Below are 14,316 nucleotides of genomic sequence, written 5' to 3'. Positions count from 1 at the left end.
GTATCGATCTTCACTACTTCAGATACGAGTGACTTATTGCGATTTTAAACCAGGGGGAATAACATTTCTTTTAATATTCCACAATAAGTTAGCATAAAATTGATAATCAAGTTGAAATTCATGAAATAAAGCTCTATACATCTGAATCATCTTTTCAGTAGTAAGGCAACAACCTTCATAGAAAGAACATGAAAAACAAGAATTTATATTCTTTTGAGTTAAGATAAGGCGAACTGCCAATGTCAGAACAAAGCATGTGGTATAACAAGGATGAATAGATATCAACGTAGGAATAACAACCATTAGTTCCGAAGGATCACAGAAAACTGCACCTAGGTCATCAGCCTGTAAATTTAGCGCGCTTGCAGCAGAGCATCAAATGACTGAAAACATTTCAATCATTCATTGTTTGACAGCAATTATAATGTACAAATTACCAAACACATGGGCAAAAGATGATGGTGAAGTTGTACTATAACCTATAACATTCATGAACTGTTGTTATCTGAGTGAAAACCTCGTTTCCTGCCAGTAACAACTGATCATCTCAGCCCAATTTGGATTAGGTCTGTCAAAATTATCCAGCAGCAAATAGTACAAAGTGAATAGAATACAGCCTGTGGCCGTCTCTACTTGAATGCATCTTGGCCTATGATCAGCTCAAGGTTTCTAGCAGGTAAAACTCAAGTCCCAAATCGTCATCCCACCTGCAACAAAAGAAGTGTAAATTTCAGGCGAATCAGAATCCAGGCACACAGCAGCAGCAATGAATCCTGAACATGCATTGCAACAACTTGATTGTTTAAGCCATATAGGAAAGACATGGACTACGTAGCCATCACAAATTACATACGTTCCCGAGGAGAATAATTCTTGTAACATGGAAAAGGGAGAGGAAAAACAAAAGATAAAAAAGCAGGGGAGGGCTAAAAGGTTGAAGGTCTACTCTCAAGCTTTTTTCCAAGAAGAATGAACAGGACTTTAAAGTTTAAAGGACACAATAGAATGCCTATTTCAGCACTTTTATTATGAGAGTGACTTCACAATTTAGAGGTGCAAGAAGAATCCATGCCCCACATCAACTCATATTTGTCTATCCAAATTTAGCATCAAAAATTAATTGTCAACCCAAATCTTCTGTGAGTATAATCACAGATAATGATGGAACAATTATGATCTTAATTCCCTGACCTCATCTTAAGCTTGAAAAATGAGATCTGATTGGCTGAAATAGAAGGATAATTTAAGCATCAGATAGCACTTTGCAGTCATTATGGAAGAAGCATAATTAATCACATGATTTAAGCCGATTACCTTGCTTTTCATGTAAATGGACCACTGATAGCTTTGGAGCAACCAATCAGATTGCACCCTTCTGAAATTCGAAGAATATTATCACCTTAAACCTCCGGATACCCAAATCTTATTACTATTATGAAATCAATGTAAAAATATGAGAAAAATCTAATACTTTTCACGCTACAAATATCGATGCAACTTTATTGACAGTAAATACACTTGCATCAGCAGATATCTGATGTAAAGACTCTTCTATACTTGTCAAATGTAGAGTGTTAATAAAGCAGGTTTTACAGTATAATTATTCACCCCTTTTATTCAACTCAATCCACTAATCAAGATATAGCATCCGAAATTCCTGTCAAAGATTCGCCTCAAAGGTATCAGCATTTCATCCTAGTGCTATTGAAGAGCCACAATGAGTGGAAGTTCTCTGTAAAGTTCAGGTTTCTGGGTCCCTTGCCCCAAACATGGAAGAATATGCACTAGTCTAAATTGTTCCTTCATATAACTCATGCATACATCCTAATAGTCTCCACGCTCGGCCACATACTTGTATAAATATAATTATCAATGTAAGCCATCTAATTTACAAGGGATGTGGGCTGATACCAGCCAAAAACACAAATTTCATAAGGAAAGCAGAGATGTGGAAGGAATCCATAATTCCTTATACATTAGCATCTAAATGAAATGGACAGGATGATAAGGATTCCCTCCCACCTTGAAAATATGCATATTTGTGCTGCAATATGAAATACCTAGAATATTGCAAGAAACAACTTATAAACAGTTGATGATTGCTAGACCTTAACAATGTATGTCAAATATCCTTTACTAGCGGCAACTTTGATCTAATGAGGGGCAAAGTTTGGGACGATAATCTAGTAATCTAGTATATTTAAACTGATTGTAACTTAAATGAACCGAAAAGGTTCCACTTCTTATGCATGAGTATTTAAAATCCAAATAGCATTATACCCATGAACATATATTTGGTTGAACAAAATACAACCTTACCATGTCATTGTTGATAGAGGAGAGCAAACTACAACATCATCATTTGCCATTTTTGTTGATCTCAGCAGTGTAGATGTATCCCTTACCTACAGAGTTTCAACTTTACATAAATCATAACATTTATCGTTAACCATACCCTAGAGGAACTGTATTCAAGAGGATGTAGACATACAAGCATCCTAACCCTATGAATCATCATCCATTCAAAGCCTACAACTTGCAATTCCCTGAGTACATATCCTGATTCTAAATGTAATGAAAAAGATTTCGGTTTAGTGTAGTGGACGTTTTATTCCCACAGAACACCTAGACTTGTGCTCATCCGACCAACTTGCAAGATAACTCCAAACTCTCCCATCACCAGACTTCCCTCATCTAGTAATCTTTTCACTACCACCTCTCATATTGATAATTTGGTTCTTCCTAATATGGATGGTCCCTTATGGACTGAAATATTCGGTTATCAAAACAATTGACTCTAAGAACATGACAATTCTCATACAATGTTAACCTACCCATTATGACTCAATTACTCATCAGCTTTGTTTGCTAAATTTTTTTAAGTTGAAGCCCTAGTATGTTTCTGTTCTTATACAATCTAGTCGCTTAAGCTTATGGTGAACAAGAATAGAATTGCTAATAATTTGGAAGTACTTTTGTCACCACTATAGCTGTGATCTCCAAAATCCTAGCCATTAATCAATAATATGGTCCAGCCACACATTACATTTAAGATGGTGCAGAACTATTATTGTCTGGTTAGAACTCACTTAATGGAACACTGAATATTTTGCCAATATATCCTACACAAACTTTTAATATAAAGTGGTGCAACTATAAACTAATTACCGAGGGAAGAGTTAGCAAAATCTTTGAGATAAGGTGGATATTATCACTATCATTTTCTAGCTTAATCTGGAATCATTTAATAGAATGTCCACTTTTAATAGAGAAATTAAGACCAAATTCGCCAAAAGAGTGCAAGTAGGCTAAAAGAGCTTCCACATACTTGTATATGGTCCTAAGAGAGATTCCATTAGGTGTCCGTACGATTTGGTAGCCCATGACTATCGCGGTAGCTGTTGGGATATGATTATGGAATTAGATCAGCACAACCTAGTTAGAGGTAAAAGACAGGGGGATGGGCAAACCCACATTAAAATTTATGCTGAGCTGTAAGAGGTTATATTCTGAATTGTTTTTCATTATAGAAGAGGAATGACTATAAATAGTTAAAAGAAGCTATAAATTTGAACTTACCATCATATAACTTGAATACGAGTTTGGGAAAGCACAACTGGCTCCAATAATCCACCCCATAGCGACAGCTAACGACAAAGAAAATTGATTCAGCAGCAGCTTGACTTATTGCAAAATTATACAATGAAAAAGATAATTTAATGATTGTGATTTCAGGCTATTTTTACAACAGAATATTGGATAACAATATAACATCACCAAATAATGGTCTGTGCACCAACAGAGTTAGTAATGTTGAGCTTGTAGATAATTTAATAAATCAACAACCAGATCAGTGATCAAAATAAAAATCATATTCCTAGAAAGTAGAAATCACACTGAGGAATTGATCTGCATGATATGAAGGGAAAGGAAAGCATCAACAAATTTCATGATATGAGAGCATGACTTTTGTATCCGCTTCGGAAATGCATTAATCTATGTTTTAAGACATCAAATTTAAAAGCTTAGTGGGATAACAACAAAAGGCTTAACATGTTTGCAGCTGCAAACAGAAAAAAGGGGTGAAACATACTACTCCCTCCGTCCCCTTTTGTTTGCTCCATTCCACAAAACTACTTTACCAATGGTAAGGTAGATAGTGATGGGATAGTCCCAAGTCAATATTTGTGAGTAATAACCATGGCCCAAAATGGAATGGGGCAATTAATAAGGATATCCATTTATGGCAAATGGAACAAACAAAAAGGGACGGAGGGAGTATATGTTAACACATTATCATCCCAACCATCCAACAAAATTTGATGATATATTTTGATATCACAACCACCCAACAATTTTTATAAGATCAACTAACATATTCTCTGTGGAAGTTCTTGGTACAAATTTTATACTAGCCAAATATACATTAATCACATGAAGTATGTTATTGCAACGACAATCAAAAGTGTTGCTCACTTAAATACATAAACGGCCTCATTATCAACTATACTAGAATACACATAGAAAAAAAAAATCTACTGTTCCAACCAAACTACCTAAAGAGCAAGTTAGCAAGTTACTCTTGATGACATTATCTATTAAGAGTATGAGGTAAAGGATTCCTAAGGAAATCATTGTACGGACTAAGTTGGCCAGCTAAAGATCTTGGAATGTTGTTAAGGACAAAGTACAAAAAAAAGATCACCTGCAATAAGGTGCACTGAAAAAGATTTTCTACACGATGGCTTCTTTGACAAAAGAAAATACTAGTGCATATGATTAACTGGCTTGTAGCTAGTGTGGCTCACTCTTACTGGTGAAGGTGGAGTGATGGTGAATCTTTCCAGGCCCACACAATAAAACAGGAAAGTACTCTGCATAAAAATCCTGAAAGATAGGAAATACATACTTGAAACTTAGTTGGCTCCAAATTAAGCCCTCCTGAAAGTATAATCTTAACAACTAATTAAAGACATTGATGAATTCCATAAACCAAACGCGCTCTCTTCTGATGCATCCCATTGAACAGCATGATAAGAGTTAAAGATAATGTAACTGTTTGGTTTATTTTCATACAGACCTAACTTCTCCTGTGTGATTAGCTATTACCCCTGTCTATTAGTCAAAGATCACAGACTTTGGAGTACATAAACAAAGACACATAGAAAATCATAGAAACTTGGCTAGAAGTTTATGGGAAAATGAACTGCACTATAGATCTTAACACGATAAGCAGAGTGAAAAAGAAAGCAAGATGATTAGTAGTAATGAGAGATACTGAGTCTTCTACCTGGGTAATCCTTTTTCCCTTCCTCCAGCATATTCCTGTGGTTCCTAGGGAAGCAAATCACTGAAATTTCACTCTATTTTTTTAGGGCCCTTTTGGAAAATAACTTGGCCCAACTGTCATTACCCCACATTCAGCTCTACACCTCTATAAAGAGCAGGCATTGCCAACTCTAGCTCATACCATATCATCTGCTTATTTTTACTGCTTCTCACTCCCAAGTGCTACTCTTCATTCTCCAAAATATCTCTAAAAAACAGGTTCGTAGCATACTCAATAATCCCAAACAACCCCGTTCTAGCTTCTTGAACCTAAACAAATGGCAACAGGATCAATGTCCTCGCGTGGTATGGGATCATCCTGGACCGCAAAGCAAAACAAGGCCTTCGAAAGGGCCTTGGCTGTCTATGACAAAGAAACTCCTGACCGCTGGCACAATATAGCCAGAGCAGTTGGTGGGAAAACTGCTGAAGAGGTTAAGCGGCATTATGAAGATCTCCTGGAGGACATCAAAAACATTGAGTCCGGCCAAGTGCCCTTTCCTAACTACAAAAATATTGGAAATTAACCAATGGAGACTCGAGTCTGAATAGCAAAGGTATAATATAATCTTAATCTAGTCTCCCCCATTGTATCTTAGACAAATCAGAGTTCTCTGTTTGTTTTCGGTTTCTTAATTCATATCTGACTTGTACATCTATGAATAAGTTTTTGTATCCATAGTTAGCAACTCAAGATATGAAACTATTCAAAATAACACACAAAAAAAAAAACACACACACACACACACACAAAGTCACTTAAAAGTTAGTCTTAGATCATTGTCAAATCAAAATAGACCTACCAAGAAGACTTATTAACATCATATGGGATTTAAAACTACTCCAATTTAGGTTGCCTAACTTAACAACTAATCATAATTCTACCTTATAAGAGCCCAAAACTTAGACCCTTTAACCTACTTGCCCACTCTAAGACTTTCTTCGAAAAAAATGATTGTACTTACATAGCAGCATACTTAATACTAACACAAAATCAATGCATAATGTCATAAACTACCATGAATGTTAAAATAATTACTGTTTAAATCGAAATATATCCATAAGCAGGGACAAAAGCATAATTACAAAAGGAATCGAAATTTTGGCCCTGTAATGGAAAGGCATCTTACAGATTCAATTATGCAACTATTATTATCGGGCATCGAAAAAACATTATATTAATCCGCAAGCAACGTATAATGACAACAGATTACTATTTAGATACCCACAATAATTGATTAAGTTATAGCAACTAATCCCACTTGTTTTCCCTAAATAGTAACTAACAACTATGTTTCTAACATTAATCTTTGTTGTTTTATGCAGGATTAAGAATCTAGTGGCGCGCTCTTTTGCTGATCTCTATCTCATCGAATAAAACAATTAATTAGTCGATTAATTATTAATGACTTGATCTAATAGCTAGCCCCAAGTAAATTACAGCTACTATCAGTACTGGTTTTTCTAATTTATGTGTTATATTTTCTATGTAGCATTGTATCAAACAGTTAATCTGCAATCTTCTTTATTCCTATTGTATAATAGATTATCAGATTGAATGTGAATTTCCCTACTATTTGGTGCATAATTATCATAGTTTATACAATTAAGCATAACACTTTACAAACTTTTGGTGCATAATTATCATAATATATACAATTAAGCATAACAATTTGCAAAATTTAACAATGACTTTAAATTTTTTTGAAGAAATATTACCGAATAACTCTTTTATACAATTAAGCATTACAATTTACAAAGTTTTGGTGCATAATTATCATAATATATACAATTAATTATAAAAATTTGCAAAACTTAACAACGATTTTAAAAATTAGGGTTTGAGGAAATATTACCGAATAACTCTGGAATGATTATTGATTAATAACAATGTATTGAGATTATTTGAATCAAATGAGGACCGAATTTGATTAAAGATTTGATGGGGGTGAAAAGAGAAAGAAATCGCGGGAAGTTTGAAATTGGAAGTTGATACCTTCCTAATCTTCTTTTGTAATGAGAGCTCTCATAATTGACAATTGAGAGTGAGATAATGATTCAAGATGAGCTTGGCTATTGGTAAACTCAAATCGCCTATCGATCGACGACACTTGCCACTAGTCTAGTTTTAAGTAAATTAATTTACGTAATTACGTATAAAAATTAGTTTACGTAAGTAGTAATCCATGATGGTTCAATTTTATTAATAATATTGGCATATCTAATACAAAGTACAAGTTGAAGCGATAAATAACCACGGCTAGTTCAAATTCGTGTTCTTTCACACTTCATGCCACTATTAGCTTGGTACTTATTTTATCCAATTAGTACAATCGCACAACATTATGTATTGCCTTAGTCTCATTTAGCTATGTACATTCCTTTGTATTTTCTAAATTTAGTAGGCCCATTTATTCAAGTTTTTTGCAATCTAATTTATAGTAACTTCAATCTTATCAAACACGTTGACAAACTTTATAATACAGAACATGAATCAATATAGAATTGAGATGACATATTTTGACAACAAATAACTCGTGAATTTAGTTTAATATAGCAAGTACTCTCAACTTTAGGCCCAATTCACTCAAATAAAAAACAGGACCTTAATATTAAACGACAAATCCTATTGGATTCCTTATCCATAAGTATTTAAACCATTTATCTATTTTCACTTTATTATGCATGCACTCTAAATTCCAACCTTATCGTACACTATTATAAGTGTAAAACTAACTCCTTTTGCCACGACAAGACAAATTGTTACCCCTTAAATAATGCAAAAGATAAAAACATTACAACTACACAAGTGGAAATAATGTGATGTCAATTGCAACAATTTAGAGAAAGTAGGAAAGATATCGGAAAGTTTGGATGAGAAATAGGACAATTCAAAGGCTATATTAGAAATTTAATTGCAAACCATTCGTTTCATCTCTTTTTCCCCTAATTATTGGCCAATGTTTGCGGAAACCAACATGCTAACTATGCCAACTAACCAATCGTATCGTTTGAGAACGTTTAGTGCATGACCCTTGCTAATTATATACTCCTAACACCAATCCTTACAAAACTTGGCTATCAATTTGTTATTTTGAATCAGTCAATACAACTTTAGCCTTAATAAAAATAACTACGCGTAATTATTTAGTCCATATAGTGTTATATGCATCTACAACACCACACAAAATCCGATCATTAAAGTTTTCAAATGTATTATATACTACCGTTTTTTTTAATTTGTTCCACTAATTTGTATATTCATTTAAAATTAAGAAATGTAATTATTCTAAATATAAATTTAGGCCCCACAAAACATGATCATGCATGATAATTTTGAATTTTCAAATGCATGATCTCTATCTCATCCAATAAAATCAAAATTGTGCAATTTTTAATTAAAAAAAGTAAATTGTTAAAAAAATTGGGTTACAAATTAACAAAAAATTAGTGGTATATGAAATAATTGTATCTCTACAACTAGTAAAATTAAAAAATGATTAGCAATTTGATCAACAGAAAGAGCAAATACCAAAAAATAAAGAGCAAAAAAAGTTCAACAAAGGAACAATAATGGAATTTGGTATTCAATCCTTTTCATTACTTCCAAGGTTGAAACTATCGTTTTAATTACAAACTAACAGTAACACCCTCACTCAGTAACCAATCAAAATCAAGTTACCCAGAAACAGTAACAGAGTAATCCAAGAACAGTAACTCAGAACAACCAAACAGTAACACTAAAACAGATCAACCTTTTTTTTTACCCCAAAAGGTAAAAAAAACTGTAAACTAGAAAACAATAACAACCATCATTTAAATCAACCCTAATTCCTCCAGTTTCCATCAGAGTTACCACGGGAGTATCGGTCACCACCTCCGCCGTAACCACCACCACCTCCGCCGTAACCACCACCGCCTTCACGACGGCCACCGTATCCGCCGTCTCCACCGTAACCTCCTCCGCCGTATCCACCGCCGCACCGCCGCCACCTCCGTATCCACGGTTGCCGCTCCTCCGCCGTATCCTCCTTCACGACGACCGCCGTATCCTCCGCCGCCACCTCCGCCGCGGTATCCACCACCTCCACCTCCTCCGCCGCCGCTGCGAGATTGAGCCTCGTTGACGGTGATTTGACGGCCGTCGAGCTCAGATCCGTTCATTGATTGAATCGCAGCGTCAAGAGCTTCTTTGGTGTCGAATGTGACAAATCCAAATCCTCTAGATCTGCCAGTTTTCTCTGTCATTGATCACCTGGAAAAATTAAAAATTAAATGTCAGAAATCAACAACAATTGAATCGAAATTGGATCAAGAAATCAAAATTGATCGTTCATTCTTCCAATGGACATACCGTTGCCGGATATCATGATAAAAGAACAGATCAAGTAACAATAGTAACGTAACAGATCAAAGTAAACAGAATTATTCGAATCAAAGTAACAGAATCATCGATTTTTTTTTCCTATTTTTTTGATGAGATATAGTAACACGAAACCTTCGAATCAACGATATCTCCAAATTGAGAGAAAGCCTGGCTCAATCCTTGATCAGTGGTGGCCCACGCAAGGCCACCGACGAAGCATCTGTACTCGGCATCAGCAGACATTTTTAGAGAGAGAAAATGAAGAACCCTAAAATTTGATTGAGAAGAAGAAAAGAGGGGAAAATGAAGAGCACGAAGAAGGGATGAGAATGAAGAGGTGTTTAAATAGAAGGAGAGAGTAGGGTTAGAGGGGCTAGGGTTAAGATGTGACGCAAGTTGTGTTAACCATGGTTTAAGGAAGATATTATTATTATGGGGAATAAAAATATCTAGGTTATCTTATCATAGCTTTGGCTTTACGCTCGTCACCCATGAATGATGAATCGTTATCATCATCTTTAGTGATGGCCTGATGGGATATTGGAATTGACCCTTTCACCATTTACAAGAGATACTCACTTTCATTGTTTTTTTTTTTTAAAAAAAAGTTTTTTTTTTATTATCTTGTGTACGAATTATTTTGTATAGTTATTTAATTGTAAATTATCCGTATTCGTATTCTTTGATCAAAGTATTGTAATAGATAGGGACTTGACATAACAATAGCCTAACAAAAATAAATAAATAAATAAAAAGAAAATAAGAGACAGTTTTAACTACTTTAGCTATTCCTCTCTATTTGACACCAAAACCATGTTAAATTGGCACAAGCGACACACTATTGTGTATGACATGTAGTACATTCCCTAATATTTTTCTTGACATGTAGTACATTTCCTAATATTTTTATTTGGAAAATGAAAATAATGCTGGCACTACAATATACAAGGACTACCTTAACCAACCGATATTTTTCAATTTCCATAAAATGAAGCTATAATACATGAAATGAGACCAATTTGGAGATTAGGGACCCGTGTTGAAAACTCTTGGATCGATGATCAGGGATGCATCTTGTTTCGTACGATCTGACCACTAGAAGGTCGCCACAAGGCTTCATGTGACCTTATAGTGTTGTTGAACACAAACGCCTAAATTGCCAATTTAAAGACAAGGTGAAAGATTCCAACCATTTGAATGGTTTACTGCAGTGTTATAGGGTATGGAAAATATACACCGACATCTGTCCAAAGAATATTAAAAAGACAAAAATGATTATAACAACCCAAATGATCCAATCACACTACTCGTAAGTTTTTGATTTGCCAAAATCTGAAGACTAGTATTACATATGGATCGATTAATACCTGATTCACACTTAAGAACCTAAAAAGACAAAGTATACTAGCAAATTGATCATTTGTCCAATTTAACAAAATAGATAGTGTTACAAACTTGTCTTAAGCCTTTGATTTATCACGTTTCTATGAAACCATGACAATTTATTAATCTTGTTAGGATTACTCTGTAGATATGTATTGGGATTGATTGAAAAGCATGCATCAATCAATGAATAAATTGATTAGTTGTCTTTATTTTTTATTTTATTTTTTGATGATATTTTACCAACTAATTATGACTATAAAATACGAGTTTATCACATTGATTAACAAAAGGTGGCAAAAATATATAAATTAACATTTTTTATAATAAAAGTGGATCCCACATTTATTAATACATAATTTAAAATAATGTCGCCTTAAGTGTAGTTTTATTTATTTATTTACTGTTTTAACCACTTAAGTTTGTTCTCTTCAACTTATTTTCGGTTCAATTCAGCTCTAATTAATGTAATTTAGTTCGGTTTCTAATTTTCACCTCTCATATTTAGTAAATCAGAACATACCATCAATATCAAGGTGATAAATGGGGCTTTCTTGACTCTTATTGGATTTGTTTGGGGGCCAAAGTTGAATATGATGTACGAGCCCAAAACCGCAAACAAGTTGGCTGGTTGTTGTTAGACAAAAATGGGCTATCCTTCTTGCTGATTGGTCTAGCGTAGGCAGTGGGCTACACATAGATGGACTCAGTCAGCCCAATTGGGCCACTTGCTTTATTAAACACATGGCTGAAAGACGAAGTTGTAATGTGGGGGAATTCGAATGCAGAGCAATTTGCATATTCGATGAAAGCACATGAGCTACTTGCTCTATTACTCATTTTTCTCACATGGCATGATTGCAGGAATTGTGTACACTGTTTTTGTTACGAATTACTCAAATTACTGATAAGAACTATGAACAAAACTAATGGAAACTACATTAAGACAAAGAACACTTTGGGAGTATTTGATATAAATGAAACGGAAAGGATTCAAATAAGTATGGAAAACATAATGATAAATGTTACATTTACTATATGTTTGGTATCGTAGTGGAATGAAAACAATTTGAGAAGATTGTGATTAGGTAAGAGAACGTATTTGTTTCCACTATTGGTTAAGGGTAACAAATTGAAGGATTTTATTACCCTCCAAAAAAGATATCTATTACTTTTAACCCACAATAAATTTCTAGAAATAAACACACTTAATTAAATTCATTTCCTATATCTAAAATTACTACATCAAAGCCTCCTAAGTCTGTCACTCCGTATGAAAATAATGACGTGACATAGATCAAAATAAAAATAGTACGGAGTAGCAAATTAGCAATAGCACATACTCAGTTAAGTAATGTGTGCTCTTCTCCTTAGCTTCTACGTGAGACTATAATTACCACATATTAATAATCTAAGGAGTATCAAAGTTGAAAGACTTGACTTTAACATTATTTTTTCTTGTACCCCTACACGTCTTTCTATTGTCAATTTGTCACATCATCAGCTCTTTACAATTACACCATTTTTGTGATCATCGACTAAAGTATTTGATTGAAAATCCAATAAAATCACATAATACTTGTAAATAGTGCAATCATAACAAGTGGTGCAATTATAAAAAGGAATTGTGTGTAACAGATAGTAAATGGTAATAAAATTACGTTAATAAGATTATTGGAAAGATTCATTAAAAAAAAAGATTTTTGGAAATTTTGGAAATTTAAATTTCCTCCGCGGATTGCTTTGTAACATGAGATTGTGATTTTCTTACAAAAATAATAAAAATATAAAAAATAAAAAAGAGCGATTGTGATTTCGAGAATTATAAAGTTTTATACTCGTCCTGCATTGTTTTACTTTCTTACGTCCAACAACGGTACAAAACTGACCATTAAAAAAATTCAGATTAGCCCAAATTATCACGTAAAATCGTGTAACCACTTTTATTTGGAATTTCATTTACTTTTTAACCAAATGTTGACACAATCATATTTTCGTCCACTAAAAATTACTCGAATTAGGTGAAAAGTCCATGAAATTTTTGAAATCCAATTTTATCCGAAATCAATCTTACCAAAGCAAAAAAAAACAAAAGCGCTTAATTTCAACACACAGAATATTCGGCATTCAAATTTCATTTCCTGTTTTTTCTTCATTACTTCCAAGGCTGAAACTATTGATTTAATTACAAACTAACAGCAACATCCTCACTACAAAGTAACCCACCTATCATTCATCCTCTAGAACACCCTTAATTAAACCATAACATCTAAACTCAACGATAACCAGAACTTTAAACCCAGCCTAATTTTTAAAAGCCGGTTAACAAAACACAATAAACGACGGTCATTTAAACAACGGTCGGTAAATCTAACTCCTCCAGCTTCCTCCGTCACCTCCACGGGAGTAACCTCCTCCACCGCCTCCACCGCCGTAACCACCTTCACGACGACCTCCTCCGCCGCCGTAACCGCCACCACCACCTTCGCGACGGCCACCTCCGTAGCCTCCTCCGCCTCCTCCGCCATAACCGCCTTCACGACGGCCGCCTCCTCCATATCCTCCTCCACCTCCGGATCGGAAGCCACCTCCGCCGCCTCCTCCGCCGCTGCGAGACTGAGCCTCGTTTACGGTGATTGTACGGTCGTCGAGTGTCTGACCGTTCATTCCTTCAATTGCAGCGTCTAGAGCTTCCTTGCTCTCGAAGGTCACAAATCCAAATCCTCTTGATCTGCCGGTTTCTCTGTCGTTAATCACCTGATTAAAAAAAAATCACCACAAAAATCAACACCAGATCTACGAAAATCACCGAAAAAAAATTCATAAAAAAATGATTGTTCGTCTTTCGAAGAACATACCGTTTCCGGAAATCATCACAAAAAGAACAGATCAAGTAACAATAGTAGCAGATCAAAGTAACAGGAATAGTAATCATTTCAGACGAATCAATCAAAGTAACAATTTAATCAGTCAAAATTACGATTATCATTATATTCAATTTTTTTTTCATCATTTTTTTTACGAGATTAACGAGAAACCTTCGAATCAACGATCGAGCCGTACTGAGAGAAAGCTCTCTCCAAAGCTTGGTCATCGGTGGCCCATGCAAGGCCTCCGACGAAGCATCTGTACTCGGCATCAGCAGACATTTTTGAGGAAAAGGAGAGAGAAAATCACGAAACCCTAAATTTGATTTGTGAGAAAAAAAAAAGGAGGAAATAGAGAGCGACTGTGAAATG

At 34.7% G+C, this 14,316-nt stretch overlaps 2 protein-coding genes, 1 long non-coding RNA gene and 1 pseudogene across 4 annotated transcripts; 1 reads left to right on the top strand and 3 right to left on the bottom strand.

Annotated features, from left to right (window-relative positions):
* Positions 1 to 186: 186 nt before the first annotated feature.
* On the bottom strand, positions 187 to 7,374 carry LOC110705095. Of its 2 annotated transcripts, none has more exons than XR_002508040.1 (3): positions 7,185 to 7,374; positions 2,320 to 3,647; positions 187 to 1,375 (listed from the first exon to the last, which is right to left on the bottom strand). It is a non-coding gene; the product is annotated as an uncharacterized LOC110705095 (long non-coding RNA). The 2 variants fall into 2 exon arrangements; XR_002508041.1 differs by having other exon boundaries at positions 187 to 2,405; positions 3,580 to 3,647.
* On the top strand, positions 5,188 to 6,901 carry LOC110705094 (protein RADIALIS-like 2). Its single transcript, XM_021882926.1, has 2 exons — positions 5,188 to 5,885; positions 6,655 to 6,901. The coding sequence occupies exon 1, from the start codon at positions 5,607 to 5,609 to the stop codon at positions 5,853 to 5,855; it is 249 nt and encodes an 82-aa protein (XP_021738618.1). The 5' UTR covers positions 5,188 to 5,606; the 3' UTR covers positions 5,856 to 5,885; positions 6,655 to 6,901.
* Positions 7,375 to 8,883: 1,509 nt separating the features above from the next.
* On the bottom strand, positions 8,884 to 10,030 carry LOC110705093 (annotated as a pseudogene).
* Positions 10,031 to 13,179: 3,149 nt separating this feature from the next.
* LOC110705092 (glycine-rich RNA-binding protein-like) lies at positions 13,180 to 14,313 on the bottom strand. Its single transcript, XM_021882925.1, has 2 exons — positions 14,116 to 14,313; positions 13,180 to 13,834 (listed from the first exon to the last, which is right to left on the bottom strand). The coding sequence occupies exons 1-2, from the start codon at positions 14,224 to 14,226 to the stop codon at positions 13,448 to 13,450; spliced, it is 498 nt and encodes a 165-aa protein (XP_021738617.1). The 5' UTR covers positions 14,227 to 14,313; the 3' UTR covers positions 13,180 to 13,447.
* Between the last annotated feature and the right edge of the window lie 3 nt (positions 14,314 to 14,316).

This window comes from Chenopodium quinoa, unplaced genomic scaffold (genome assembly GCF_001683475.1).
Source record: "Chenopodium quinoa cultivar QQ74 unplaced genomic scaffold, ASM168347v1, whole genome shotgun sequence".
Taxonomy (NCBI): domain Eukaryota; kingdom Viridiplantae; phylum Streptophyta; class Magnoliopsida; order Caryophyllales; family Amaranthaceae; genus Chenopodium; species Chenopodium quinoa.
The sequence above is the reverse complement of the archived record's forward strand: the minus strand, read 5'-3'. Positions and strand labels throughout refer to the sequence as shown.

What these genes read in the sequence shown, in the direction of transcription:
- LOC110705094 (XM_021882926.1), top strand. Translation starts at nt 5,607, where the DNA reads ATGGCAACAGGATCAATGTCCTCGCGTGGTATGGGATCATCCTGGACC.
- LOC110705092 (XM_021882925.1), bottom strand. Translation starts at nt 14,226, where the DNA reads ATGTCTGCTGATGCCGAGTACAGATGCTTCGTCGGAGGCCTTGCATGG. An exon ending in GCTCGATCGTTGATTCGAAG is followed by an intron (nt 13,835 to 14,115) that starts GTTTCTCGTTAA and finishes TTTTTTAATCAG; the next exon opens with GTGATTAACGACAGAGAAAC.